This window comes from Choristoneura fumiferana, chromosome 21 (assembly GCF_025370935.1).
Source record: "Choristoneura fumiferana chromosome 21, NRCan_CFum_1, whole genome shotgun sequence".
Lineage (NCBI taxonomy): Eukaryota > Metazoa > Arthropoda > Insecta > Lepidoptera > Tortricidae > Choristoneura > Choristoneura fumiferana.
In genome coordinates this window covers 14,280,176-14,306,434 of record NC_133492.1, presented here as the reverse complement: position 1 = coordinate 14,306,434, position 26,259 = coordinate 14,280,176, and the positions used below count along the sequence as shown (strand labels likewise).

Sequence of the window (26,259 nt, the reverse complement as noted above, 5' to 3'; positions counted from 1 at the left end):
GAATGTGGTATGGAAATAGTTTGAAACTACGGGAAGGGCATAAAATAGTTTTTGTCCCAGAAAATTGCATAGTTTCCGCAAGATAGCGTTCAAAGAATTCTTCGCGAATGAAGTCGCGGGCATTAGCTAGTAATTAATAAACCAAAGTAAGAATAGAAATTTGTATTTATTATTTTACTTGCAGGCATACACATGGTTATAATGGAGATATGAAGGGCAGGCACATAAACTCAGGAGACGAAGACGATTTAGATATAAGCAGTGAGTATTATTACTTATAAATATGTTATTCATTTTACGATTAAATATAACTAAAGCCATAGCCGAATTAAATCGAATAATAACTTGTAATCCTTCTCTAGGTAATCATTCAACAAACCTTCATGAAACGAACAATGCAGGCTCGTATTAAAAAACAAAGTAATGACAGCTGTCAAAAGTAAACATCACTGTTTGTTGGTAAATACAGGATCGTGGGATTTTTACATTACGTTCTCATAATATTGCTTTTAAATGCAAACAAAATCCAATGTGACCGTTACTGGTATGTCTAATCTACAATATGTTTTTATTAAAGTGATTAAAATTCTCCATAAAGGACTATTAAATGCAATAGGGGCATGTTTGGGGCACAAGACAAATCCTCCATATTTAGGTAAAACTCCCGAGTTCCATCTGAAATGTAGCATTTGTTTAACAGCAACCTCTGAAATACGTTTTCCTTATCAATATAATAAATCTTTTACGATTGTTATGAACCATTCAAGTACGTAGGAAGTAGCAAGGCTATCGGCATTTGCAGCAAAAACGTACAAAAATGATACAGAAACAAAGTTTATTCATTTTGCTATTGTTAAGTGAGTTATTAATAGTTTTAATTGTTCTGAGAAGAACTGCGACGGTTGGTAAATCCTTGCCTAATTGTATTCTTCGTTAGCCTTCAGAATTTGCTGGGTATTTTATTTCCTCATTGCATTGCAAGTCATCGCGACTTAAAAAATAATGTAATTGATCTTGTGATGTGCCGAGTTGTAGCTTTTTCGCGAGTGTTTTGAAGCTTATTTCTATGTAAAACGCAGATGTAAAGACTCCCTGCCGGTCGGTGCGCTTACTGCTTACCTCACCAGTTTTACAAGAACACGGCACATTGTTTGCATCGTTTTCAATCGCAAACCAGCGGAGCGTGTAAGCTTCCATTATTTTAAACGGGACTCCACCGAACGACCGAAACGCGCTCTATTTGGAATCATCCGACTGCCCTTTATTTTGTCAATTAATATATATCTATTGTCTTTCAAAACAATGCTGTACCTATTCAGTCCATTTCGCTTTCAACTTTCATTTATAAGCCAATTTGTCGGACGTTAAATTTAATGCTAAAATATTTCTATCTGCGTTCATTTTCTGATGACCTTTGCTTTATCAATTTCAGCCATCAGCGGCCTTTTCATATGTTGGGTTTATTGAGATATTGGATTTGTTGTATAGAGATCGATATTCAATTAAGGCCAAGCCCGCACCAATTCGCAGATCTACTATTGTTGTCAAACAATGACATTGATATGTGCAGTGAGCCCATCCTTCCGTTAATCCAAAGCAATCTTCGTATCTAGAAATATAAACGCTATTTTGCACTCGCGAAGTTGCCCTCGTTGCTAAGAGTTCGTCAGAACTATAGTCAAGGGCAAAGATATCGACACGGCCAAAGTTGCAAAAATAATGTTAAGTGCATAAAGTCGTGTATACATATTTTCGTAACTTTGGCCGTGTCGATATCTTTGCCCTTGACTGTACCAAATAAGCAAAATGCGAAAATTCAGCTTTTTAGGGCCTAAATTTAGGCTTAGAGGAGTCAGTCAGGGCTATTTCCAACTTGAGATGAGATACTAGATGAGATAGACATACCCCACTATCATCATCATCACCATCATCATCATCATCGACATCAACGTCGAAGTTATATCAATTTCTCCATAATACCTACACTCCTACACTACAGACTAGTAACTTGAGAGCGGTACGTATCGTATGTCGATATTCAATCGAAATTTCTTTTCTACATAATATTATATTTTAGACACAGGAGAATCCTCCTGACATTTGTATCTTTCATAATGTGAACGTATTTAGGGCGTATAGTTTTTGAGTTAAGAAGTGTTAGCTTACGACTTCATAAGTTCATAACATTTCATTTATTTTTTAACCCGTTTGTTATCTTGAAACCAGTTGCCTACTGATTTTGATTTCTTTTAAGTCTGAAAATGAATGTGGCAAATTCAAGAATAATTTTATTTATTCTCAAAAAAGGTACCTACACAGTTATGGTACACCACTGATTTCGCCAAACTGACGTTTATTGACGAATACTGTGGTATATTGTATAGGGTAAGCCATGGATAGGTACGTTATGCTGATTGGGGCCCAATTATACTATTCGATGTTCTTTTTATTTTTGCTTTCCTCCTAATTAGGTACATATTTGGTTTATCGAATATGTGTACATAAATCTCTGTCCAACGGTGGACGTCCTACGGCTGATATGGCGATGATTTTCGGGGCGTCGTGTTAACGGTACCATACGGTTTATGTCAGCTCGCGGCACGTGGTCGTCGGGCGAGGCGTCCCCCGGGCTGTCGGACGAGGAGTGCTGCGGCGGCGGCGCGGGCGAGACGCCGCCGCGCTGCTGGCGCGGGTGCGCGCGCTCGGCCGGCGCGGACTGCACGCCGAATACGAGGACATTCGCGCGCGCGCCATGCCCGGCACCTTCCACCACGCCAAGTGAGTACACAGCCTGGCTCGGCCAGGGTACATACAGGGTCGGGTCGGGAGTGGGGCAGGCATATTTACGTGGCTGTATATGAAATGAACAACATCACACAGCGACCCGCCCCGCGCCCGCCGTCAATGTGATGTAGTTCAACAGCCCCGTAAATAGGCCGCCGCACTCCCAATCGGACCCGATCCCGACCCGCACCCGTCCTGTGTGTGTTTTGTACCTACTTAACGGGATGCATGCTCTTCCGGCCTATGCTATTAATTCTATAACTAATCATCATCATCCCAGCCTATATACGTCCCACTGCTGGGCACAGGCCTCCTCTCAGAACAAGAGGGCTTGGGCCATAGTTTCCTCGCGGGCCCAGTGCGGATTGGGAACTTCGCGCTATAACTAATGAATGATACAAATAGAAATGTCAAACGAGCGAGAAGCGCCACTATTTATTTTCTTTCAATTTATAAATAATAATTAAAATAGAATAAATATTTAAGGGTGGCTCCCGTACAGCAAACGTGTTTTTTTTGTCGATTTTTGCTGATGTCTAAGTTGTATAGGTACGGTCGTGAGGAAACCTGCACAAACCTGCGAAGCAATTCAATGGTGTGTGTGAAGTTCCCAATCCGCACTGGGCCCGCGTGGGAACTATGGCCCAAGCCCTCTTGTTCTGAGAGGAGGCCTGTGCCCAGCAGTGGGACGTATATAGGCTGGGATGATGATGATGATGATAGGTACGGAACCCTTGGTGTGGGAGTCCGACTCGCACTTGGACGGTTTCTTTTATTTTGCCCGTGCGAAGCCGGGGCATGTCGCTAGTATTTAATATAGTAGAAAAATAATGAATCTTTTGCTGGTGACTTCACACACAATATTAATACAAGTAAAGTAAATTTATGCTTCTGGGAAATTTAAATTAAACCTACATATTGTATTTACTTTATGTACCGTAATGTAAACATTAATAACAGAAATATAACTAATGTAAACAATGATGAGTTATGTATGATTATGAGCGTACATGATTGCCAAACCATGACGGTGGCAGCTCATCGATGTCAACAAGCCAACAACTAAACAAGTCTCCAAACTTATCTCAAGGCAATTTGCCTACTTGAGAAAGAGACGGGGTCGACTTATCCTGTGTCTTTAATAGCCTTAATAGGCTACTACTTTGTTGTGACGCAGGAGTAGGTACTCGTATTTTCTGTTCCAGAAGGGTATTTAAAGTTTGGGACCGTTCTTAATTTAATCCAAATTGAAATGAGTCTTGTGCGCAATGGAAAAAGTATTATATTATACTAGCGCTTACCCTCGGCTTCGCACATGTAAATCATTAGATACAGCAGTTGAATTGAAATTGCGGGATTTTATTAAATTCTCTTGGGAATTCCCTAAAATTACATCGTGGTTTTAATTGACGTTATATTATAACCATGCCAAATTTCATGACTCTAAACCCAGCGGTTGTTATTTCGAGATTTTATCCCTATCCCGTGGGAATATCGGGATAAAAAGTATCCTTAATCCATGTTATAAACTAACAAATTGCCAAATTTCATCCAAATCCGTTCAGCCGTTTCAGCATGAAGAAGTAACAAACATACTCACTCACTCACTCACAAACTCACTCATTCACTCAGGATAGGATTAGGTATACTACTACTAAATATTATATATAACTGCTGTTCCAACCTCATTTTTTTGGAATGTGTGCTTGACGATGGAATCTTTGCGGGCTCTAACCCTTGATCAATGATTAAGGGGTAGAGACAGATTGTCCACACCGCTTCCACGCCTCTTGAAAGGCGCCATCATAATTTTATTTACCACTGGAGACTGGAAAATGGCGCCCCTTGCTTTCTGGTGCCTAGAGCGACCGCTTCTCTTGCACCCCAGGGCCGGCGCTGGATGGAATGTTTCAGTTTAATCCCTCTATTTGGCCGTTGTACTCGTATGTGAAAACAAAAATGTGCTTAGAATATGATCATTTATCTTTATTACCTCCTGAAGCCCACCATATAAATATTTTGAAAAAAATTGACAAAGCAATTAGAATCTAATTGTTTCGAGAATAAAGTCAAACTTCCGTCAAACTGCCATGATGTAAAACAATAGAAAAACAAAATAATTTTTACTTTATTACGTTGTCATAGATTCCTAATTCCCTTGAACTTATTGTGTACATTCTATTGCACATTGGGCCGCACGCCGCACGAGGTTAAGTAAGGGACGTAGTGCTCAAATATAGGTAGTGCAAATGGCTGATACAAAGAAGACCGTATGCTTTTCATACCTGGAGCAAAGAGAAGACGACATAAACTGTGTAAGCGTGTATGCTGCAGCTAATAAAAAACGCCTCAAAGGGCTCTTTTACATGTCATTTTATAAACTACCAGCGTTTTACGCAAAATCAATTACAATTACAATTTAAAATAAAAGAAGAATTACATTAAAAAACACAGGGACGTTTCACAGGGATTTTTCGATTGTTTCGTTAACATATCTCGTATCTTCATTGAGCGTAAAGTTAACTTTATGCCTGTACGTTTCCAGACTGCCAGCCAACCTAGCCAAGAACCGTTACACGGACGTGCTGTGTTTCGACCACTCGCGCGTGCTGCTGTCGCGCGCCGACCCCGAGGACCCCGCCAGCGACTACATCAATGCCAACTACGTCGACGGCTACAAGCAGAAGAACGCGTTCATATGCACGCAGGGTCAGTCGCACTTACAATATTTTAAGGGATATTACAGATATAGTGAGTAACGGGCCATCGGGAAAAGTCGGATCATAATTGATATACGACGGCACCTGAATTTTCAATAAGTAATTGTATTAAACGAATAACTTTTTCATATCCATTAATATGAAATTTTATTATTTGGTGTCAAATGTCAAAACGGCTACATGGCGGTTACTGGAGCGGATCGAGAGAGCACGATACATACGAACTTTCCCGATAATAAGTTTTTGTTAAAAATTTCAAAAGCTATCATAAGGTCGCGGGTGAGCAAAGAAATTATTTTAGTTCATTGATATGGACCTACGCAAAGTAACGCCTGATTCAATAAATTATTAAAAAAAAAACATTTTAATACAAACTTTTTTTGCTCACTGTACTTGCATTTTTTTCACTCTTGCTGTAGGTATGTACTTGCATTGTTATTCAAACTACATTTCCGTACCTTTCAAGTCGGTGCCATTAACAGTTAATGATTTCCGTCCTGCGGAGACAATCCCGGCTGGACCACCAGGATGTCACTACTAGATTATTGTATTGTCACCAGATTTACATAAGTATGTCAAATTTAGTCAATCTGACTGCTGGAAGTGGGTGAAATTCAACTTGCAAGATTTGACTACAGAAAGACAACGGGACACGTGAAACTAAATAAAAGCTTGTAAAAAATACGATAGAAAACCATTTTACACTACATCTGTACCAGTAGTTGGCACTGCAGAAGTCCCAGTAGGTGTACCGTCGAAGTGGTCCCGTATTAATTTTATCAAGGTGAAGTTTGTCAACGTTTTTGGATTATGAATAAATTAAATGTTCACCATTCGGAATTTGTAAATAGCCCAGTAGATAATCGATAATTTTAATGATTTGCTAAGAACTAAAGTGCAATTAAGATACGGAGGAATCCATTGGGAATATTGGATGACGCGATAATATTGCAACGTAATTGATATTTGAATTGCGCTGAAATTGGATTTGGTCTCTTAAGTTTTTCTAAACAATGGCAGTAAGGAGAATTTTACTACCTAATTGTCACACCCGAACGTTACCTACTGATGTAGTAGCTTGCGTTCTTTTCCACATTTTAAATACAGCTATTTTCTTGCAGAACGCTTGCGACGGTAGAATCATGTACTTCTCGTATTGTCACTGGCTTTATGTTTATGACCATTAGCACTTAGCTTAGACTTTGGTCGGTTCAGTTATTTTCCTGTTCATTAGTTCCACAATACTTTTATACAACAAGTTTTATAGTTACTCCGAATCAATAAAACATTGTTAGTAATACGATTGCAATCGTTTATTTCAAAATCTGATTAGATTTTCCGCTATTAAAGAAACGTGGCACAATAGCGCATTATGCTTACTAAGAACAAACAAAAGAAACGCCAAGGTTTTTCCTGAGCGAGTCACGCTTAAGTTAAAGGCAAATCGACCGTTGATTTGTCACTTGGAAAATCTTTAACGTTTTCCTGGAATACTAAGGTTCCGGGAATGTTAGAGTATATTGGCAAGGTACAGGGAAGCTGTGGTTCGCGGTGGTTTGGCAAGGCGCCATGGATGGTAGCTGTTTGGTCTACTTTGTTGAACTGTGATTGATGGTCTCGGGTTAAATGGCGAGAACAAGCTAATTTTGCGCATCAATAGTTAAGGAAATGAGCATATTATTTGTACTTAAACATCTTTAAACATGATATTATGTGGTCTACTGTAATATACGTATGCTAGGATGATACGCAGTTTGTTTCAATAATTACTAGTATTTCTGTCTGTGTATTATTCGTAGTAAATAGTTTTTGTTATGTTTATTAGACTTCACTATGGCTATCGATAGATCAGTTCAGCAATTTTGTTACAGCATAGTTTAAGATTTAACATTATTAAAATGAATAAAGTGAGTGAAAATGAACTCTCGAATGGAGCTGATCCTGGCCGGACCACCAGAATTTTATTACCAGCTTATTGTGTTGTCACCGAACTTTCATCACTCATCAGTATGCCAGAATTCAGCCCACTTGTATATTGTCTAATTGTATATTGGGAACGAAATCTTTTCAGTATTCAGTGATTTTGTATGTTCGCGGTTCTGAAGTATCAGTATGATATTTCAAGCTTTAAAAATGATATGTCGTTTTCCAGGTCCCCTCCCTAAAACCTTCGGTGACTTCTGGCGCATGGTGTGGGAGCAAGGCACACTCGTGGTAGTGATGACGACGCGCACCGTGGAGCGCGGCCGCGTCAAGTGCGGGCAGTACTTCCCGGCCACCAGGGACGCGCGTCAGGTGCACGGCGGGTTCGCCGTCACCGCCGAGGGTGTAGAACAGGAGGAGGACTACACGGTGTCGCATCTGCTGCTTACTGACTTGAGGGTGAGTTGTGGTGTCTCAGATGTCTTATACTGCCGTGTGATTTTATTATAAAGTCGAGGAAACTACGTATAGTCAAATACGGCCAAAGTTACAAAAATATGTATACACGACCTCATTATTTAGTCAATAAAGTGTTATACACATATTTTTGTAACTTTGACCGTATCGATATCTTTGTACTTGACCTTACATTATTAATGTAAATGTAAGATTTATTGAAAGCAATACAAAAGCATGACATGCTCCGAGAAAACCACACAGAAGATAGTGACAGCTGCCAGCATTAGATTTTGAGAAGCATCCAATTTGAATTGTACTTGCATGTCTCATGTGAACTTCGTTTCATTCATACAACTAGAATTCTAATTTCGCTGGGGACTCGTCGATTTTCTTCGTTTTCCTTAAGATTCACTTACTATGCGGTTAACCGCGTGGTTTAGCGCGCCGTCTCTTTCTCAAGCGATACTTTGAAGGGAGACCGCGTGCTAAAACCACGCGATTAACCGTATAGCGTTCTTGCACTTGTTTGATTATTATATATATTTTTTACCATCTTTTTGTTATGTATGACGAACCCTAGTAGAGAACCAATCTTAATTTAATTGTTGTTTTTTAGTTTATTTTACGACGACGACTACAATATAAAATCTTGTTACTTGATTTTTATGTAATTTATGATGTTATATTATATTGAATCAACGAATAAACGAAGATTAACGGATGAACGGTGAATGCAAGTCGCTTCCAACCGAAGCAATTGGAGGTCTATTGGGGAGGCCCATGACCAACAGTGGACGTCTTATAGCTGAGATGATGATGAAAGAATAAACTAAACTGAACTGTTGAATTTGTTGTCAGACGGAGCAGACGCGGCGCATCTGGCACGGGCAGTACACGCGCTGGCCGGACTACGGCGTGCCGGGCGGCGGCGGCGCGGCGCCCGTGCTCCGCTTCCTGCAAGCCGTGCGCCGCGCCCAGCAGCGCGCCAGACAAGAGTACGACACCATTGCATTATACTAGCCTTACATAAAATTGGACAATGTTAACCGGCACCTAACCATACAAAAGTCAGAAAGTTTAAATGCTAGCATTCAGTTGTACTTAGAGATGTTACAGTTTTTTATTTTTACAATATACACACACACACACACACACACACACACACATACAAACATCACGGGTAGGCAATGCACACGAAAAATTACCGCTTCGGAGCCACTTAGCAATTTTAGGTTTTAAATTTGACAGAGACGGTACAATAGTGACAGATTGCTAGCCTGTCGCCTACGGTATACCTTAACTTAACCTATATCCTCAGTCGCCTCTTACGACATCCATAGAAGAAATGGAGAGGTGTTATTCTAACCCGACACCACACGGGTAACACAATAACAATCCGATAGGAATAATTATTAAATTAAATAGAATAGAAGTGGTCAGAAACGGTAATAATACCAAAATAATAATTAAAACAAAAAAATGACAAAATTAAAATAAATATATATAAATAATCTAATACAAAAAAATATAGATTAATGTCCATAATGCACGAAGTACATTTTAACATTATCAAACAAGAAATAAAACACTGATTACTAAACGGCCGTCTGAAAAAAAAATCGTTGTGACACCAAAATCACCCACAAAAATATTTAAAAAGCATTTATCTACATGCATATCATAACTTCCCTATTATGTGTTCAGAAACGACTATCAAATGGCCGTTATTGAGAAACCTGGTATCTGCGGGTGCATCTTAATGTTTACATTAAAGTATCGGTAATACTTTTTTTAACAATGCATATTGTAGAAAACTTATGACATGCATGTAGATAATAATTATTAATCAAAGTCAAAGTCAAAGTCAAAATACGGGCCATATCTGAACATATTATAGAAAACTTATGATATGTATGTAGATAAAGTTATGTATGCGGCTATACATAATTAGGCATTAAAACACTCGTGTGATCTTATTATGAAAATAAAACCACACTCGTACTTTAATGCCTCTCATTATGCATCAGCCACATAAATAACTATTTTTATTTTGAACATGAAACTACCGTGAGACTCACTCATACTTTATTTAGCATTTTTTATTGTTTGACAAACCGGGTTGTGATTTTTTTTTATCTTAAAATAATGCCAAGATATGGTCGTTTTTTACTGTCGATTATATTCATGGTGTTTTTGTTTCCAGGTTGGGAGACGCGTGGGCCGGCCACAGTAGAGGGCCCCCCATAGTGGTGCACTGCTCTGCGGGCATCGGTCGCACAGGTGCGTTTTAAATTTGCAGTAAGAGTTATGCGGCAATTACACTGAGTCGTTCGCCGCATGCAGCATGCGGCGACCGCAAAAGTGTAAAGAACACGAGTCACGAGTTACAAGTTATTTACCTATTTATTTATTATTTACAAGCTTTCACCAGTCCCGTTGTCTGTCTGTCTGACTGTAATCAAATCTTACAAGTTAAATTCGACCAACTTCCAGTAGTTGGATTAACTTGAAATTTGGTATACTTATATGTAAATTGCGTGACAATACAATAAATAATCTGGTAGTGACATACTGGTAGTCCGGCCAGGATCGTCTCCACAGGACGGAACTCTTCAACAGTTAATGGCATCGACTTGAAATTTGGTATGCAAATGTAGTTTGGATGACAATACAATTACAGTCAGGAAAAATAGCTTGTATTAAAAATGTTTTTTTTTTTTACCAAAAACTTATTTATATTTGATGTATGGTTGCGCGCAGGCACGTTCCTGACGCTGGACATCTGCGCGTCGCGGCTGGCGGCCGAGGGCCGCGTGGACGTGCGCGGCGCCGTCGAGCGCGTAAGGGCGCAACGCGCGCACTCCATACAGATGCCCGACCAGTACGTCTTCTGCCACCTCGCCATCATCGAGTACGCGGTCAGTACACTTCTACTGTTATTTGCTTCAATTACCAACACGCATGCTCAAAGAAAAATCTTTGATTGAAAATAAAACAAAAAGATTTTCAGATTGCCCGGGCAGAAATTGAACCAGCACCTCCTGTCTCCTCTACCTATACCAACTTGACCTCCAAGGTACCCTGTCACTATCAAACTAGCGAAAATCGTAAACGCTCGCATGCGTCACGTAAAGCCATTTATGAATTCAAATTCTGTCCGGCAATCAAAACATGATCACAAAATGTTACATTGTGCCAGTATAAAAATTAAAATTTTATCTGCCGTGACTCTTACAACGGTGTTAGTGTTCTAGTGTTAGTAAAGAAAATGCAAGTTTCACGTTTGGTTCATTAATTAAATATTTTGACGAGATTACGAGCTGGAGTCAGGGTTGTCTGAATAAGTTTTCCCCACGACCAACCCTAAAGCTGCGCTTCGGAATCGGAGCATACGGAGCGGACGGATTTGTTGCTTTGTATATAATTTTAATATAATATAATAAATAATAATAAAAATGAAAAAAATCTAATAATAAAATAACATTTATACAATAAAAAAAACTAAATATCAAAAATCTAAAAAAAAGAATAAATAATTAAATGTAATAATTATTAAATGTTTATTGAGAAAATAATCTTACATAAATTACTGCTTACATAGTATTGAAACATTAGGTGCTTACAGAGTAAAACAGTAGGTAAGTAAGCGTCATCTGATCCCCGTACTAGTGTTAAGTATATAGATTTCTATGGTACTGCGTGCACTGGATCGGCGTAGAAATCTATACAAAGCAACAAATCCGTCCGCTCCGTGCATTGCGTACGCTCCGATTCCGATGCAGTGGACTTGCATCTTAATCGTGCCCTTCTATAGTGGCCGGTTTTAAGTAGTTCATCCAACCAGCGACTTTGTTTCGCAGGTCATGCAGGGTTACTTGGAGTCAGCAGACCTCTCCGGGTTCGACGACGACAACGAGGAGGAGTCCGAATGAAGACTGTCGCAGCCGCCTTGCGCGCTGCTGTAGCGCCCCCACGGAGCCGCGCGAACGAACGTACAACCAAGCCATGCATAGTGAGTTGTGTTCATTAGAGTTATGTGAAAGTGAAAACTGTTGACCGCTCTCGAAAACTACTCAAATCTGGAACTGGAAATTGTTGTGATAATGTCCCTTGCGAGCCGTGCCGGGAACACCCGGGCCCCGCAGAATCAAACTGTCAATACGATAACCTAGCGTAAGTTCTAGTGATTACAAAAATATACATACGAAAGAGAAAACGTTCCTGTAGCACGAATAAGAACTGAATTCTAGATCAATACTGTAATTGGAAAGAGAACCTCGTGAATCGAGTATTTATTTTGCATATTTAAAAATCTTTGTAACCAAAAAATATTTCCATAATCGTTTAGGTTTATTATAATTATTTATTCATAAATGATGTATGGCTGTGTGAAGTTTTTTGTCGGTAACTTATGTATTAGTTATGTATGTTTATGACTATTTGTTTAAAATGTATTCGGTGCAGCGCGGCCGAGTAGTGATGACTCGCCTGTCGGTAGAGTGGGCGCGCGGCCGGGAGTGTACCAGCACTACAGTAGTACACTACACGCTTAGGGTAGTACTGCGTGGTGCGAGGGGCACGGCGGCCGCGGGGCCCGCGCTACCGACAGATCGGACGGAGGCCGCGTTGCCTTCAGCCGCGAACAAGCGCAAACCACAGCGAGTTATCCAATATTTGATACGATTTTTATACGCCGAGGTGCTGGTAGAATAAAATCATTCATGAATTGGCAATCGAATGATTGCTCCCATGCACGCCGCGTGGCGTGGCGCACATTTTATAATCACTAAAACTGTCGGCAGATCCTGCCACTAATCATTGTAACTACGCACTATTAAACATCTAGGCATCGCCGTGAAATAATGTACCTTAATAATTATACATATAGATAGACTGAGTAACGTGTATTTGTTATGCTCCAACTTATATGAATAATAAAAATGATCCAAATATAGGGATGAAGTTGCCGTCGCTATTTGATGAAATAGGCTATTTTTACTTTATCTTTAGCAGAATCATGAGCACAGTATATTTAAATTGCAACTAGTGAATCATAAATAGAAGCCAAATGTATTTATTTTTCCTATGGAATGCTGCAACATATCTAATTAAAGAGTATATTTTGAATCGCCGTCCTATCTCGCAACTGACATATCGCCGTAGTCGTCTGGTGTATCGACGCATCTCCTGTCCCATGTCTATCATCTAGCATAGACAAGCTATGCATGCTGTTTTTAAATACTGTATAGATTCAGGCGTTACTTTGCGGAGGTCTATGTTAAAATAAATGGAATATCTGTCTTGCTCCTCCGCCAAGTATGCATGCGTAGCTGATCAGGCACGTCTTTGCACAAAAATAGACAAGCTATCTCTAAACAAATTAATGTGTCATTTAAAGTAAACTTCCTTTCGAAATGTGTGGAGCATTATGGACTTCCATGTCTTTAGCTATTAACAAAACTCTCTTATTATAATTGTTAATCTGAAGCCACTGTTGATTCTTGTATTTGTAAATATTTTATTTTCTGTTTTTATTCTAAATTAAAAACCCTTGTGAAATATGTGTGAAATAAAAAAAACTTGTAATATATTGAACCTAAATAGTTTTATTTACATAACGTGCAATACAAATTGCATCCTTATTCCATCCCACGATGACTGAATTCTTTGGTGCATTTATCCTCTTATTTTCTTTGGATAAAGATCATCCATCCAAAGCAAGAAAGGCACACGTTTTTTATTCTGAGTTAGGGCTGAGAATTACTGGGATAGTAAATTATCTAAATCTTTTTAAAACACATTTATTTAAAAAATCTTACCCTAAATAAGAATAATTAAAAAAAATATTAGGCCTATAATATACCTAGTGCCATCCACGAAGACGCGTGATTTTGTCAAAATTAGACATTAATGGCATTGTATTAAGAACCATGGCACGCGTCATCGTGAATGACTCTATCTATAACATACAACATTATAAAACTTTTAACCAACTACATATTTTCAAAATCACATTGTCAAAATTATGAAATATATAAATTATAAGTATGCTTTGGATACGGGCTCCGCTGCATGTTTCCATAATTTTATTGTAACAGATAAAATACGTTGTATGTAAATGTCACGGAGATTTTGGACAACAGCATTGTTTAGTTCAGTCACACCAGGCAACTTTGCATATTAAAGTAGCAGTAGGTGTACACTAAACATTCGTTTAGCGAAATACACGTCTTCCTATAGGCTCTGTAGTGCGACCGATTTAATTGTGCCTTGTCCTAACATAACTTTGTTGCAGTGAGCCATCGGCGTACTAGGAAATAAAATATCACGTGATTTATTGTAAAAAGCTTCCATTACGGGTCATTAGTACAATGACCGTAGTTAAAACTTGGGAAATAAGTACTTTCTTCGTTTTGTCTATTTATGGTTATGACCATGGAAAATTTATCGAAGTTGATCGACTCAACCGACACTCACACCAAATAAGTACCTACCCTATCTACCTAACTTAAAAAAAATAAAGCTATGCATTGTTCATATCTTACGTATTATAATACATTAAACCTTTGGATGATTTGCGAAATACCGACAGTTAATTGAAGGTACATAAAGTTACTTAAGATATCACGATAACTTAATACTAATTATACGTCTATCTTATATTGATTTGCAATGTACAAAAATAAGTTAGGTAGTATTTGTTGACTCAATAGAGAAATTACTTGCAGTGGGTGATAAATATGTATTTGTGAGTCAACGCCAGGCTAGCATAGCTACGAGTGATTTGTATATTAGGCGGCGGTCTTATATGAGAAAAATTAAGACAACGTCTGTCTTAGGATATGCCGAGTACCTAGGTCCGTTGAAACGTAAAAAAATACTTGATATTGATAACAAAACCATTTTTTTTTTGTGAATTTAAACGAATACCTATATCGGGCTTTTGGGATCCCCGTCGATTCTTCACAACGGTAAAGTAGGTAAGTACATCTAAGTATAATAAACTTAAAATAATACGCGAGCATTTTATTTTTGATGTGTCAATAGTGACCAAACGTTATCGTTACTACTTTGAAAAAATCTCAAATCAATACGGCAACAAAATTGAGCCTTGAAATAAGTTCATAAAGGTCACTCAGAAAATTCATCAATTTTGAGGTCTAAGCTTTTTGTAAAGTTGTGACGATATATGTCGCCACTTGTACCAGCCATGTTATGGCAATAATTGTACCTTTATCTTACCTATTATATTTTACATTGTAATTAATATTAATTAAAACTACAATAACTGCCGAGTTTTGTCCAAATATTTAAATTAAATTGCTCACATTTTAAATGTTTCAGCCATGAAAATAGAAAATGTATTACTATGCAAAATTTTATGTACAGTCGAGTTCACAAACTTGAGAGCAAAAAATTTATCAAAAATATCTGAGCACGACTCTATTGTCAACGGCGTAGAAGCGTGTTCAGATATTATTGATCAAATTTTTGCTCACAGGTTTATGAACTCGACTGTAAATAGCAGGAACTTTCGTAACTAGTGCGATAGAAATACTTAACGTTGAAAAGCTTATAAATACAGTGGAGTTGATTAGAAAATATATCAGATGCAGCTACAGATTTACTGAAAAACTTTTTTTTAGAAATCGTTAAAATGTTATAAGTAGTTTTTGACATATTTTTGTCACTCAATGATGTGTGTTTTTGAGCAAATCTGGCCCCAATACCACGAAAGTGCTACAATTATACATAATTGTCAATTTTTTGTATAAGAAACGTAGCAATTAGCAAGTAACTTTTATAGTATAGGGGGTAGGTCAATTCTATTGTCATAAAAGTTAGTGCGTCTTTAAGTATTATTAACCAGATGCCCTAGTCTAACGCACGGGCGCTCGCAATCGCATTCACTAACTCCTCCAACCGTCAACCCATACCGTACCGTGTCACAGAAACTCAAAATATCTTTCATCAGTTTAGGCTATACGAAGCACATGAATGTCAAAAAAAAGAAGTGGTGATATCGATTGCGATATAGAGTCCTCGTATAGCTAGCTGATGGCAACACTCATTAACTAATTTGGTTCGATGATTACATAAATCTACAATCAACCATCACATTCGCACATCCATTCACACAATTGTACCTAATTGTCTTTTTGCTCTATCTCTAGAATATTCTACGAGTAGAAGGTGAGTACGGAAGTGTGGTTGCCCCGCACGAACAGCATCGGCGGGAGGTCGCGGCTCATCACTTCCAGCCACGCCATGTACAGCGGCGCCGACACTGAGCCCTGGTGAACAGAACAAGGATTTGAAACAATGTGGAAAAACCATCGTCGCTCTACCGAGCGAACGGAGCGAGCGGAGCGAACGCTCGAACCCTTTATAGAGCAAGACTTTTTGCGCGACAATCTTTATCACAATCTATCCAATAAGTTGTTAAGGTTTTGAATAGATTATAACAGCATGTGAACACTGTTAATTTTTAGTCTTATGGATTACAATCGTCTTACCGCGACCGATTTTGGCTCTTGCTCTATAAAGGGCTAGGCGCCATTCTAACTATTGTCGATGCACAAACTCATTCTCGTCCGGCTCTACTTCAGATTGTTGTTCTCAATTTCTTTGTAAAAACATATAATATCATCAGCCGCTTAAAGGCTACCCTGTCATTACGACATTGTCATATCGTTATCGTGTCATATCGTTATTATTCATACACGTGCAATCCGTCCCTGCTTCGCAAAGATATGTATACACTTTATTGTACAAAAGAAAAAAAACAAAACACAATTGACAAACTTTGAGATACTGTACAAAGGCGGACTTATCCATTTAAGGGAATCTCTACCAGTCAACCATTGTAATTTGCTTTTTGGTTGTAACTTTTTTTTTTAAAGAAAGTATAATCAAACTTCATATTATTTTTTCATCTTTCTTTCCCCAAACTAAAATCCATTGATGAAAATCACATAAAATAAAATCCGTCGCGTAGTTTATAAACGATCTACCCGTACATGTATATAGAGGGGCAGGCGGCGGGAAGAACTATGTAAAGTGGATAAAGATATATATGTTTGATAACTTACCTTCCTGGGCATAGGAAGCGACATGACCACGAGATTAGCGTCCTTGGACTTTTCCAGCAACAGCTCTCGCAAACGGAGCTGTCTGTTCGTCTTCTCAGCCAGCGTTAACATTTCCACTTCACTTATTTGTGATTCTGTGAGATGACAACGTAAAGCACTATTAACATATTCAGGGCAAACGATTGTAATAGTGAAGATTGTGTAATAGTGTTTTGAGAGAAGTCGCGATCATCTTTAACGAATTCTCACAACCTTTCTAGCGTGGTGATTTTCCCTTACCTTCCATTCAACACCGCAGTCTGCAGTTAGTAATTGGCAATAGAAAGTGCCTTTCACGTTAAGGTCCCTTGAATCGTCTTTTACGACACCCACCCACGTAAAGAGATGGGTTCATCTTTATTCCAAAACTGGGCACAGCCGTGGACTGTGCTACCTATTGTATAAAGCCTGAACCCTTTTTCATGCATAGGGCAGATTCGACTTTTGTACCTTTAACATATTATGGTACAAAATCAACTAAAATGTTAAGAATATGATTTGCGTTTAAATTGAATCCTTATAGTAGTTAATTGAATCCGGCGTTACTTTAAAGGTCTATATCAATGAACTATGGCAGCATGGCGAACGGTTGCATTACTCTGGATGAATTTGAAACGAGTCAGCGTAGTGTGGTGGTGGTGATAGTCGGCCTTGCCTGATGTGTATGTTCTTACAGCGTGGAGGCAAAGGAGCTGCATGAACACGCGTTTGTTGCATAGACGTAGCTGTCGTAAGGTTGAGAGTGAGCAGTAAGAGTTGTTTATATATATAGCTCCATGCATATAGCTAAATTGGTGGGGCCTGAAAAAGGGTTTAAAATTTACAAAGTAGCGCGTCAATACCTTCAGTAGAGGACTCGTCTGTGAACTTGGCGACCAGGTCGTCAAAAAGCTTCTTGGTCTCGGGCCGCGGCGCCTCCGTGATGTCCTGCACCATGGTCAGCGACGAGTAGTCAATGCGGAACTTGGCCAGCAAGTTCGCCATGCTGCGGACAATCACATAATTTTAATGAGTTTCATCAGTGTTTCGCAGATACCACCCGTGGATGGGTGGAAGAGTGGATACAACTTACGAGAAAAAGTTTGTTAGAAATTTAATTTATATATGTATAAGCTTTTTATGAATCCGCGGTGCTTCACTTAGGCCTTAGGCCTTATAATAGGCTCAGATTGCTCAGCGAGCTATGGAGAGGGCTATGCTTGGGGTTACTCTATTGTACAGGATCGAATCAGAAATGTGGAGATGCGTAGAATGACGGGGGTCACCGACAGAGCCAAGCGAATTAGCTCGCCGAATTGGCAATGGGCAGGCCATATACTCCTAGCACGAAGAACAGCTATCTGTTGGGGCCGAAAAGTTCTCGCATGATTTTGTAATTTATATATGGAAAATTCTAAGAGGCGTCATTAAAAATGCGGGCATACTGGGGAGACTGGGGCTGTGTGTGCCGGAGCGATACGTGTGGCGGCACTGGCGACGGCGGCGACCGGACCAACTTGCTCAACAAGGCCTAACACGGGCCATACCTACATACGCTGAACAAAATTGCCGAAGAAACAGATTTTTTTCTCTGTTTTTTGAGTGAATTCACAAAGGTAGCACTATTTGTTATATGTTACAAGAATAATTAATTACTTATATATTAAAGCAAGAATTTTATATTTATGTTGGGACTTCTCTGCCGCATTAGGTCAAGCCTGTAATGATAGATGTAAGTGTGTGTACAATAAATAAATAAATAAAAATAAATGAAGACCGCGAATCGGCAAGCGCAGCGTAGGATGTCCACCGATGGACGGAGACTTGGCACAGATCACTTAATAGTTGGGTACTACGTGACCTGGTTAAAGTCGCGGATTCACGGTGGATGCAGGCCCCTTCCAATTGAAGCAACTATGAGGGAGGCCTATATCCAACATTGGACTTCTTACCGCGTATATGATGATGATGAAAATGACAAGCTTTTTTAGTAGACTTTACTTCGCCGAACGAAAAAGTTGATTCCGCTCTACTGCTACCTAGTATACAAAAAGAAGGTTGAGGCAGCCTTACTTCCTCTCCTCCAGCTCGAGCTCGTTGCGGCGGTTGGCGAGCGCGAAGATGCGCAGCTTGCAGTGCGCCCACGCCGCGCGCTGCGAGATTATGTACGGCAGCAGGATGGTCAGCCCGCCGTCGTCGTACAGCCACCACACGTCCAGCGTGCCTGACTCCTGCCGGCACAACGAGAGCGTGTTACACCCCAAGCGCTACCTTTTTTTTACATAAAACTGACCCGTGATGAGCCCTATCTCACCTGATGAAAAGTGCAGATAAGGCTAAAGATGTATCTCACTGCTTCAGTAACAGCTTATTCATATTCACAGTAGCATTGAAGAGCCTTAGGTTGTATTTATCTAGAAAAATACGATTTTTGTGCGGATTTTCATACAATTTGGAACGGAGATAGTTAATACCCTAATTAACCCAACCTTAGGGTCTAACCTAACACAGTCCACTCTTTGTGCCGAAAAAAAACATGGATCTCGTAGGATAGTGTATAAATTTTAAAGTAAATAAACAATAAATTTTTGACCAAGATTCGATAAAGGACACTATGTGTTTCACTTAGTTTTTCATCAAAAATGCTTTCGTTAAATAATTACATGTAATGTATGTACGTATACCGAAGTAGGTATGTATACCGAAAAGAGACATATTACCGTCTTTTATATTTTAAATTTTATTACGTAATTTTTAATTGGTCCGCTAAGAGTCCCTAATAAGTTCTTTAAATTTAATACCGTACGAAGGACCATGTATAATATAGTCCTTGATCGTGCTAACCTGTTTTTTCTGGAAGATGGTCATTTGCTTCAGCTGGTCTTGCGACAGCTCGAGCCCGTTGGAAGCTTTGTACACGATCTGCCGGTGGATGTCCGCGGGCTTCTTCTTGCCATTCTCCTTGCCTTCCGACACCGTGAACGACCGCGACGTCGTCATCGTCAGAAGAGCTGACGGAAGAGAAGTTTACAGTAAATACACTCTTGCATACAGCAAGAAACGTGTGGCTGTGGTTGTCTCGTGTTTTGATCTACGGCCTCTACAGTACCTATAGGACTATTGGGTGCAAATTCGGGCTCGCTCCTCTAAGTTTTTCAAAATTCATATGTAAAATTTTTCACGAGCTTTACAGTGCAGGAAAACATCGTAAGGAATTCTGTATAAATTTGCAAAGCAAATCATTAGTAGGTGTGAAGTTCTCAATGCGCACTGAGCCCGCGGAGGAACTACAGCTCCAGCCCTCTCATTCTAAAAATAGGCCTGTGCCAGGTGTAGGCGTGTAGAAAAACGGTCAATGGTGTGTGGTGTGTGCTGCCAGGTCAGAGAGAACGCACTTCCGGGATCGCTGTCGTACACACACACACACACACACACACTGCCAAAAGACTGTTTCACTCACTAGTCAGGTTATGCTTGCTGGAGGGCTGAGAGTCCGGCGAGCGTATATCAAGGTCGGAGTCGGCGTGCATGATGACGTTGGGTCCGCGGCGCACGCGCAGGTCGCCGCTGCCGCTGGACGTGGCCGTCAGCCCGCCGGCCGGCGGCGCGTCCTCCGCCGTCACCGGACCGTAGTCCAGCCCGCCCGCCACGCGGATTATGGCCACCGCTAGACGGTTCTCGAACGCAGTGCTGATAAATAAATCATTTAGTAGTTTTAGTATTTATTACCTACTTGGCAAAAATATAAATGCATAAGGCCTTATTCTAAAGTCTCTTACAAATATTATGCACCCTGGTAGGGAATAGCCATAATTTTAATGAAATAGGTAATCTATATTAGCCCCACTATAATCTTTGAGTATTTTTTTATTTTTATAAATATTTCAACTTCCAAAAAGGTTAAAATGTGCTAGTGGACTGAATACGTTAGGTATCTTTTACAGCAGCACGTGAAGGTAAGATAAAAGTTTACAGTTTAGGGTCTAACTAAGCGGACGTTGCCGAAATTAGGCGGCTGAATTTCGGCGTCATTAAGCCTGCAATGCTGTTTCGTGTATCTTCGGCATATGTGGTTTGTTTACGCGAAATTGCAAGGAAAAGAGTTTATGTAACTCACGAGGTAAGTGCTAGCTTAAGCTTAAGTAAAGTAAAACCAAGGTCAGGGTTATCCAAAACTATTTAATTTTTTAACCCTCAACCGGTCAGGCAGCCCTAAGACCGCGGGCTCGACATCAAAGGATAGCGGCGCGGCGAGCGTGGTCATCTGTTCATTGCGCGGTCGAGACGCTCGCCGCACAGTGGTTTCCTGCAGCCCACGCAATGATCAGAGAACATGGTCGCCACGCCGCTGCCCGCTACCGTCAAGCCCGCGGCGCGCGGTCCAAGACGCTCCAAAGCGTGAATCAACTTACTGCAACACGTTGAAGTAAGCCACGAGCTCGGTCGCCGGCGCGGTGGCCCAGTCCGCCTTGTACCCCATGAGCATGACATTGGGCGCGAGGCGGCCCAGCCCCGTGCACTGTATGAGCGCGCGCGCGCCCAGCTCGAAGCCGAAGCCGTGCGCGCTCGCGCTGAACGCGCGGATCTTGCGCCCGCGCAGCCACTCGTCGTTGGAACGCGCCCGGGCGCCGCGAGCCTTGTATGACAGCTTCTCCTGGAATACACAAGGTATTATTGGTGAGGTGGCAGGTGGCACATATGGCGTGCATTGAGTAGGCAGCGGGTAGGGAGTGCCAAGCCCGGTGTGGGGGTGTGCGGGGTTGCCACGCGCTGCTGCGGCGCAAACTAGCATTGCCTACCCTATATAGAATTGACGCAATGCACACAATGTTTTTAGTGCCAAATTTACATATAGCTCTATCTCATTTCTGGGAAAATATGTTTTCCGATTTTGCGACGTAACAGCCTGCAGTAATGTCCTAAGCCTGCTTAGCAAATGCCTATTTCCTGGATTTCCTTCTGGCCGCTCGAGAACGCGTCCCTGTCATGTTACCTTGTATTGCCGCAGCAGCGCCGACAGTCATCATCGAACGGGCATCCACTGAGTGGAAAACCAGTGCCCATCTCTCTGGGTGCATGCGCGAATGTGGCCAGCCCAGTCGCATTTGAGAAAAACTATTTGGAAATTATATCAGCTAGTCCGGTGTCCCAGACTAATAGCTATATATCGGCCACGATCATGAGCGAGCCGGCCTTGGTCATGAGATGCCCAAGGTCGTTCGGCCGGCCCGCCAGCACCAGCAGTTGGGCCAGTAGTCCTTCAAACGCCTAATGTGTACTCGCTCTAACAGCTGACCTGTTCTATATCGGCCACGATCATGAGCGAGCCGGCCTTGGTGATGAGATGTCCGAGGTCGACGAGCGCGGGGCGCGCGTGCGGCTGTCCGGCCAGCACCAGCAGCTGCGGCCAGTAGTTCTTGACGTGCTCGCCGGTGCGCGCCAGGCTGTGCGCGCTCGACAGCGCCGTCTTGTACATCTGCGCCTGCGTGCTGCTGCCCCAGTTCACGTCTGCAAACGGTTAGTAAAACAGTACAAATTACAATACAATGGGTATGTTCCATTAAACGCCCGCAACGATTGCATCGCCCTCTATATTGTTCCACCTAAATGCTCAGTTTCATTGGTCGATAATAGAGCCCTAATGCGAGGTACGGGAGATTTCCTTAACGCATGCCATAGGGCCCGCATTCGGGTAACTGTTTTCATTGGTCGGTAGAGCCCGCATGCGGGTTACAGCAGGGCTACTACGAAACTCGAAACTCGAAGTTCGTATCGTACCGTCCCTCTCGCTCTCGTATTAAATAGTATAAGTGTCAGAGGGACCGCACGACACGGACTTCGAGTTTCGAATTTCGTAGTAGCCCTGCAGGGTACATAAGATTTTAATTTTTCGGTATTTCTACAGATATGGGCTCTGTCCTCCCGATATAACGAAATGCAACAATTTTTCCACGACTTCAGACAACACATGAAATTATCCCGAATTATCGATTTTTCTCCCGACTTTACCCTACTAACTACGTCTAATTTCAACTACTTCACAAATGTGTCATTGATCATTGATCACGCAATTGTACCATTAAAGGAAGAGCGAGTCCTCCTAACTCAGGTGCAAAACGCCTTCTGGGAGGCCTCTCCACTTGTCACCCTACCCATTGATTGTGTGGAATGAAATAAAGCATTTTTTTTTTCAACTACTTCACAAATGTGTCATTGATCAATGATCAATGACCTACGCAACTTCATCAATTTTCAAGAGCAAGGTCAAATATTTTTGAAGATTTAATATTCGCTCTTCGCTGAAATAGGGTTAAATATAATTTCCATCACCTACGCTTATTAAGTAACATACATAAAACTTTGTTGCTATGTTAATTGCCGTTTTAACAATGCGTAACGTAAGATCGTTATCGAATTTATGCCACTTTGATTTCTTAACCAGAAATCTTCAAAGGAAACGCTAAGAAAGCCACGAGCCAATATCAATAACTATTCGGAACAAGTGCATTCAGTCAGTGTAACGCAACGCTATAACTCATTCCCGATATAACTTCGGTGAACGGCTATTCTCGTTTATACTTTGCGGGTGCTTTCGAAAACTATAACATGACTAGTAAATTTATGAAATGTCAGACAGAGGCCGATTTTACGTCGTAAGAATGGGGAGACTCTAAATCCCGGGTTTCGTATAGTTAATTGGCTAGTGTCCTAAATAAACCTAATTAGTCCGTTATTATCCGTATTAAATTATCAGGCGAAATACCCAGCTCGATCGGCGGTCGAGCGGCGAAACACCCCTACATTTCATCGAAATCGTTGGAGCAGTTTCTGAGATTCTGATTATATATATACACACACACACACACACACAAGAATTGCTATAAAATATTAGCATTAGATAAAATATTGGGACATATATTTTTTTCGCGCTCCATTAAACAAAAAATGATGAAGATAGAGCCAGTTAAAACTTTGCGTGACGCCCGTGCGTGCCGCACTTTTTAGCACAAAGTGACGTTTGACGCGCTTCTTCTTTGCAATTTTTGTTTCATTGACAAAAGAAAAAACATGTCTCCAATATTTTATGATAATTGAATTGCCGAAGAAACTACTCAATGAGGGTTGCTGTGGCAGGCTATAGGGACTATAGGCGCTAATAGATCGTGAGGTCTGTCTGACAGCTTTCATATAGTAATGTGTCACTTTTGTGATTCGTTAAATAGCTAAATGAGCCAATCCGGGCCGGAATTTAGGGATCTAGGGCAACAGCCAGAGCCCCCCCATAGTTTTTTTTTTTCAAAATTGCGAATTAAACACTACCTAGTAAACAACTTTTCCTTTGATATTTTTTCGCTATTTACCTTTACCTATACTAATTAATTTGTATAATTCTTCATTTTATTTGGAAAATATTTGGCGGGGGGAGGGCGGGGCTCCACTCCTTTATTGCCCCAAGGCCTCCAGATCTCTAAATCCGGCCCTGAGCCAATTGAAACAAGACTGTAATGTCAAACGAACCGCGCGATTTCGTCTTTCAAGAACCCTCATTGTGAGTGAAAGCCGCGAAAGTTTAAATTAGAAATTGTGTACCAACCTGGGTGTCGGTAGTGCACGATGAGGAAACAGAGTGAGGAATATCGCGAAGGTGATCAGCGACATGTACCAGCTGATCAGCAGCATGATGGCCACGCACATCAGGAAGCCCGCCAGCGACAGCCACACATTGTAGAACTGGAACAAGTTGCAACTTTAGCAGACCTTGAAAGAAGAGCGACTTTTGATATTTATATATTTTTCAATATTCCACCCTTACCCTTTTTGTTTTGTTTGAAGCCGTGGTGGCTAGTGGTTTGACCCATCGTCTCAAGCAGAGGTCGTGGGTCAAACGGTCGCACCTCTGAGTTTTCGAAATTCATGTGCGGAGTTACATGTACCACGAGCTTTGCGGTGAAGGAAAAATCGTGAGAAAACCTGCACAACCTGCGAAGCAATTCAATTGGTTGTGAAGTTCCAATCGCACTGGCCGCGTGGGAACATGGCCCAACTCTCATTCTGAGGGAGGCCTCATGGGACGTATATAGGCTGGGATGAGATGACCCCTTTTTGAGTCTAATCAATTTTTTATCAGTCGTCTCGTGACGAGTTTCGGCAACAGCAGGGCTACTACGAAACTCGAAACTCGAAGTTCGTATCGTACCGTCCCTCTCGCTCTCGTATAGTGTCAGAGTGATCGCACGACACGAACTTCGAGTTTCGGGTTTCGTAGTAGCCCTGCTGTGCCGAAATATCGAGCTTCTCCAAAATAAATGTACGCGGAACAAAACCCGAATTTACATCATATAATTAAGTAACTCTGATATTTTCTTTACTCATTACATATTTCTACCTAGAGCTTGTCTAAGCTAAAATGACGCGTCCCTCACTCAACTGAATCAGTTAATTTTAAATTAAATATTCACTTTGGCTATTCAAGCTATTACCTAACCTAGATAGGTTTTGCAAGCCATGAAATCATAATAGCATAGTCATAATACCATAGGTACCTAGTCTACGTGATGAGATCATCCATACTTAAAATTATAAATGCGAAAGTGTGTGTTTGTATGTTTGTCCGTCTTTGGCACTGAGATAGTTAATGGGCCAGAGAGTGACATAGGCTACTTTTAATCCCGGAAAAATGCATAGTTCCCGAGGGAACAGCGCGCGATAACCGAATTCCACGCGGGCGAAGCCGCAGGCAAAACCTAGTACTCAATAAATATTTCTAATGTGTGTGACCGTTAGAGAACCTGTGTATGAAGCTTGAAAAACCGGGTTCAATCCCCGGTCGAAATACGAAGGGTTGTTCTCGGCGAGTCTTGGGTGTTTAAGTACGTATCTATCTACTATCTATTTTTTTTTTATTCGACTGGATGGCAAACGAGCAAGTGGGTCACTTGATGGTAAGAGATTACCACCGCCCATAGACACCTGCAACACCAGGGGGATTGCAGATGCGTTGCCAACCTAGAGGCCTAAGATGGGATACCTCAAGTGCCAGTAATTTCACCAGCTGTCTTACTCTCCATGTCGAAACACAACAATGCAAGCACTGCTATTTCACGGCAGGATTAGTGAGCAAAGATGGTGGTAGCAATCCGGGCGGACCTTGCACCTGCTATTTAAGTATGTTTATCTATTACCTACTACCCATAACACAAGCTTTGCTTACTTTGAGGCTAGGTCAATTGTCAATTGTTCCGTGCTATTTATTTTTGATCATC

The 26,259-nt window shown here is 40.9% G+C and overlaps 2 protein-coding genes across 2 annotated transcripts in view; one reads left to right on the top strand and one right to left on the bottom strand.

Moving 5' to 3' along the window:
• NKCC (sodium potassium chloride cotransporter) overlaps positions 1-26,259 on the top strand; it is a gene marked incomplete in the record, with an annotated part of 86,395 nt that overhangs the window by 49,228 nt on the left and 10,908 nt on the right.
• LOC141439542 (bumetanide-sensitive sodium-(potassium)-chloride cotransporter-like) lies at positions 15,845-24,610 on the bottom strand. The gene is made up of 9 exons (XM_074103833.1): positions 24,591-24,610; positions 22,293-22,504; positions 21,409-21,650; positions 20,457-20,686; positions 19,841-20,007; positions 19,070-19,227; positions 17,860-18,002; positions 16,979-17,112; positions 15,845-16,180 (listed from the first exon to the last, which is right to left on the bottom strand). The coding sequence occupies exons 2-9, from the start codon at positions 22,470-22,472 to the stop codon at positions 16,067-16,069; spliced, it is 1,368 nt and encodes a 455-aa protein (XP_073959934.1). The 5' UTR covers positions 22,473-22,504; positions 24,591-24,610; the 3' UTR covers positions 15,845-16,066.

What these genes read in the sequence shown, in the direction of transcription:
- LOC141439542 (XM_074103833.1), bottom strand. Translation starts at nt 22,472, where the DNA reads ATGTACAAGACGGCGCTGTCGAGCGCGCACAGCCTGGCGCGCACCGGC. An exon ending in CAGCAAGCATAACCTGACTA is followed by an intron (nt 20,008 to 20,456) that starts GTGAGTGAAACA and finishes CTCTTCCGTCAG; the next exon opens with CTCTTCTGACGATGACGACG. An exon ending in CGCTTCCTATGCCCAGGAAG is followed by an intron (nt 16,181 to 16,978) that starts GTAAGTTATCAA and finishes TCTGTTCACCAG; the next exon opens with GGCTCAGTGTCGGCGCCGCT.